At 42.7% G+C, this 4622-nt stretch overlaps 1 protein-coding gene across 1 annotated transcript; it reads right to left on the bottom strand.

The window, feature by feature from the left end:
• Positions 1 to 753: 753 nt before the first annotated feature.
• Positions 754 to 3635, bottom strand: LOC135770492 (prolactin-releasing peptide receptor). The gene is made up of 2 exons (XM_065280173.1): positions 3451 to 3635; positions 754 to 2449 (listed from the first exon to the last, which is right to left on the bottom strand). The coding sequence occupies exon 2, from the start codon at positions 2441 to 2443 to the stop codon at positions 1310 to 1312; it is 1134 nt and encodes a 377-aa protein (XP_065136245.1). The 5' UTR covers positions 2444 to 2449; positions 3451 to 3635; the 3' UTR covers positions 754 to 1309.
• Between the last annotated feature and the right edge of the window lie 987 nt (positions 3636 to 4622).

The raw sequence follows: 4622 nt of genomic DNA, 5'->3' as shown, positions 1-4622 counted from the left end.
GTTAATTGTGTAGGTGCTACAATAGGGTCAGAGGTGATGGGAAAGAGGTATGAGATCCAAAACATTTGATTTTACCTTACTATTAAGTTGTGTTTTGGTCGATCGGATCACAAGTGGACGACACTCAATACAGGGGTAAACGGGATGTGTGAAAGTTTTGAGCCCAATCCACTTTCCACCACATTCAGAGGTAGTCAAAAACACATTCAACTGAATTGCTTTTGTGATGTAGACACGCATGTCATCGAATGTGTTCAAAGACCTTTGTTTGTACCAAACAAAATGTTTTTACATCGGACATGGCTCCTAGGACGAACACACAGTGTGCACTTTAGGCTTTCATTGATAAAACTAAAGCGGCCACTCTGTGCCTCTTTCATTTTTGTGTTTCATTTTGCGGCATTTGAAAGTTGCACAAGCTTATTTCATCAATTGCTCTGAAATACCCAAGATAGGTCATACATATACAAAACTTTGTGCAGCATATTTACCAACAACCCAAGTAGCGGACTCTGACATAATATTAGTGCGCGTCCATTTAAACCCATAATTTCTCTCATTCGTGTTTAATCTAAAGCAGAGGGACTCGCCCCCATATCATCCCCACAGTAATCAGGACAGAAACGATCAAAAGTGGACAAAAGAGACCTGAAGTAAACGTGAATGTGTCTCTCTCATCCACTTGAGATCCGATCGACCAAACCACATCTTTAAACAGCCCCTTAGATTCTAGCTAGGAAAGAAAGAGAAAAATGAGGTTTCAACATTTATAATGTTAAGTAGTGTTATTACAGTATATAGCAATTATGTAACATATAATAATATTTAGTCTATATATAGTGTTTCTGTAGCTCACTTGGTAGGGCACTCCGTTAGTGACGCAAAAAAGGGCATGGGTTCGATCCCAGGGAACACACATACTGATAAAATGTACACTTTGTAAGTCACTTTGGATATAACCATCTGCCAAATGCAGATACTGTTTGTAGCATTTAGTTATGGCTTATTGTTATTTCCATGGCTGTAGTGTCTCTTCTTCGACAAAACCAAAAAAAGTATCACAGGTATTCATTCACAGTTAAGGTGATGTATGAGAAACTCTGATGGCTGAATCACTAATGTCCATTGCAACATCCAAACAAACTTGAAAGCCTAAGTGTAGTCCCTGTGAAAGAAAACCCATCTAGAACAGCCTTCATTCTCATACAAGATCCTCGAATATTGGCTGGGATACCACTTAAGCGCTGCGAAACCTCCTTAATGTCTAAGTGCCACTTCTGAGTAGTCTGCGCTGATGTGCCGCACATCTTCAGAGGCAGCTGTCAGGGATGGGGCTCTCATGTGATTGGCTGTCCTTCACCGCTATCTCGGAGACCAGCGTCAGGCAGGTGCCAGGGTTACGGGAGGCACAGCGAGATAGTAACCCCTGTCCGCTACGCCTGCAGGGGCACAGATAACCGCGCAGATGCATGCGGACCTTGCTGTGCAGCGAGGCGTAGATGAAGGGGTTGTAGCACGCTGAGCTCATGGCTACCAGGTGGCAGCTGACCTGCAAGACGTTGACGTAGCGTTTGTCCAAGATCTGAAAGTCAGAGTCTAGATCCAGCAGGAGGTTAAGGACCTGCAGCGGTAGCCAGCAGAGGGCGAAGGCGAGCACGGAGGCAACCAATAAGGAGAACGTCTTGCGCCGCTGTTTGCTCCATCGCTGCTGGCTATGGGAGGGCTCTCCGGGCAGAGTATGTTTGCGAAGGTGAACGCTGATGGCGCAGTAGGAGATGCTAACGGACATTAGAGGGATCATGTAGGACGCCAGCAAGAAGAAGCAGGAGTATAGCAAGCGTTGGCGATCCGCGCCCAACCAGAACTCCTCGCAAACCACAAGCTCCATACCACTGGGCCGCAGGTCCACGTAGCGCGTGTGCAGGGACGGGGGAGCGGCAAGGGCCAGCGAAACCGCCCAGACGCCCAACGCCACCGCGCCACAGCCCCAAACGGAGATTCGTCTCTGGACCGGGTACGCCACCACGACGTAACGATCCATGGCGATGGCGGTGAGCGACAGCACAGAGGCGAACACAGTGGCGCCTTGCAGCAAAGGAATGAGGTGACACATCGGACGTCCGAACACCCAGCCACGTGAGTCAAACGCGTAGGAGGCGGTCAGCGGCACGCAGCTCAGGCACATCAGCAGGTCCCAAGCCGCCAGGTTGCCGATGAAGAAATTGGTGGCATTGTGGAGCTTCTTGTCCGCCAGAATACAGGCGAGGAGGAAACAGTTCCCGACACCCGCCACAACAACCACTAAGGCGTAGAGTGGAATAAAAAGTGGTTTGAAGCGCAGGAGCAGCTGGGTGCCTGAGAATTTATCCAGGGGGTCTGTCCGATTTAAAGCCCCGAGGGTTCCATTTAAGCCAGCCAAAACTTGTTCCAGAAGAGGATCCATTTTTACCTGTGACAAAAACATTCATGAACAACAAAGAGGCATCTCTCTTTCACACACACAGGTACACAGTCACTCGGCTGATACACTCAGTGTGAGGCTGGCACATGGAAACGCTGTTGCCATGCTCTAGCCAGAACATTTTAAAGAGACTTGAGCACCTTCTAAACACAGAGCAGAAACGCTACGTTTCAACTAAACAATTCATTGCTGAAGTTTTTCCTATACGATGTCTAATTAGAGAGTTGTCTATTTAATGAAAATCCTGGGGTGTTTATTCTTATTGAAGCCACATTGTCTAGCAACGGTAATTCACAAGAATGTGCTGATATTAAACCTCGTGAAATGAGAAGTTAATGACTTTATAATCACTTATTGATAGATACTGAACTCTCTATCTTGCTTAGTTAGATTACATCTATTAAGTTTTCAGGATGTGTGATTGCATGAATAAACGATCACAGTTGTACTAAAGGCACGACTGCTATGACAGCAAAATTAAGTTATTTTTTTTCAATAAAAAATAAAAAGGCAATACTAATAATATATACAGTATCACACATATGCAATTTATAAATATATTTTTTAAACATTTTTCTGCCATAAATGTCATTATGATGCATTCTAGTAGGCTATGCAAAACCTAATTAACCATCTATTAATCACAGTTTAAACAATGACAGACATTAAATGCAAATCAAAATCAGTGTATATGAAATGATATCAGATGGTGACACCAATAAAGCATATAAAATAAGGTAGATGCATTTAACACCTGATTAAAACTAATTACTTTCCATTTGAATAATTATTAGGCTATTTAGGCAATTTAAAACAAGTCAATTAGTTATACGGGTTATTAAAAGCAGCTGCTTAAAAGCATTTTCTAAGCGTAACAAGTGTTTTAAAGCGATGCGCACCATACTGTGCACTTTAGAAAAGGCACGTGCGGTGCACGACACAAGTGTGTTTGTTTCTTAAAGAAAAGAATAAAGACGCAGAAAGAGTACCTGCTGCACAAAAGCCTGAAATTCAGCAAAGTGCTGGTTTTTGATGTCCCCTCAGTGTTGGCTCACAGTTGAGATATTGTTCATCTCCACGTCTCCACAAAAATGTTCAACGTGAAGACATCCATAAATGATCCTCTGTGGTCAGCTTTCCACGCAGCACTGCGTGTCTAATGTCCTTTAACTGTCTCACAGGAGGAGAGTGGTTAGAGATGTGGAGACCACCAACCCAATGGTCTGTGGTGGAGGGGGGTGGGCTGATAGGAGGGAGAGAGAGCGAGAGAGAGAGAGATGGGGGGTGATTTTGCCTTATGTCACTGCTGCAGTAATCCAATCCAAATACTGGTCTGAGAATTTTTCCCAACACAAAGGTTCACATTCACACATATTTTCTTGTCATGAGAAATGTGGTCTTCATTCAGTGCTAAAAATAACTTTACTCTATTTAGCTTTGTTCCTGTAAGCAGCTGATAAATCTGGAAAAATCCGTGCGCTGATGCACGTGGTTGGAAATATAAAGTATAACACAATGAATAACATAAACAGATGAAAACATCTGGATGTATTTTGTCAGCAGTTTACTTTTTAAAATAAAACTGTCGTTTTTCTTCCCGAGCTATGTATAGACGGCTTCAGCAGCAACAACATAAACAATCGGCTTTTGTGGACTAAACGCAACTTCCAGTAGAATTCCACATAGAGTCAACTGTAATTTTACAGAAGTTTATTTCTGATAACAAGATAAATAAATGACAAGAAAATTATCTTTGTTTATATCTCATATGATATTTAACGCGTATCAACTATTACACTGAGCTAACATTACTTTGTAAAATGAATGTATACAATGTTAGCTACAGGTCATTATTGCCTGGCTGCCAAAGTTCTCAGCACACTTGTGATCCATGCCCATCATCTCCCCTCATCTTTAGCAAACCAAAACATTTTATTTGGTTGGATAGTGCAGATTAAGAGGTGGTATTATCCCCTTCTGCCATCACAAGGGGAGCCAAATTTTAAGTAGCTATTTTTTCACATGCTTGCAGAGAACGGTTTATCAAAACTAAGTTACTGGGTTGATCTTTTTCACATTTTCTAGGTTGATAAAAGCACTTAAACATGGAAAAAAGTCTGATTTTCAAGATATGTTCCCTTTAAGGGGTTTATGATGAAAG

The sequence above is a fragment of the Paramisgurnus dabryanus genome, chromosome 8 (assembly GCF_030506205.2).
Source record: "Paramisgurnus dabryanus chromosome 8, PD_genome_1.1, whole genome shotgun sequence".
Classification (NCBI taxonomy): domain Eukaryota; kingdom Metazoa; phylum Chordata; class Actinopteri; order Cypriniformes; family Cobitidae; genus Paramisgurnus; species Paramisgurnus dabryanus.
This window is presented reverse-complemented; position numbering and strand designations above follow the sequence as displayed.

What these genes read in the sequence shown, in the direction of transcription:
- LOC135770492 (XM_065280173.1), bottom strand. Translation starts at nt 2,443, where the DNA reads ATGGATCCTCTTCTGGAACAAGTTTTGGCTGGCTTAAATGGAACCCTC.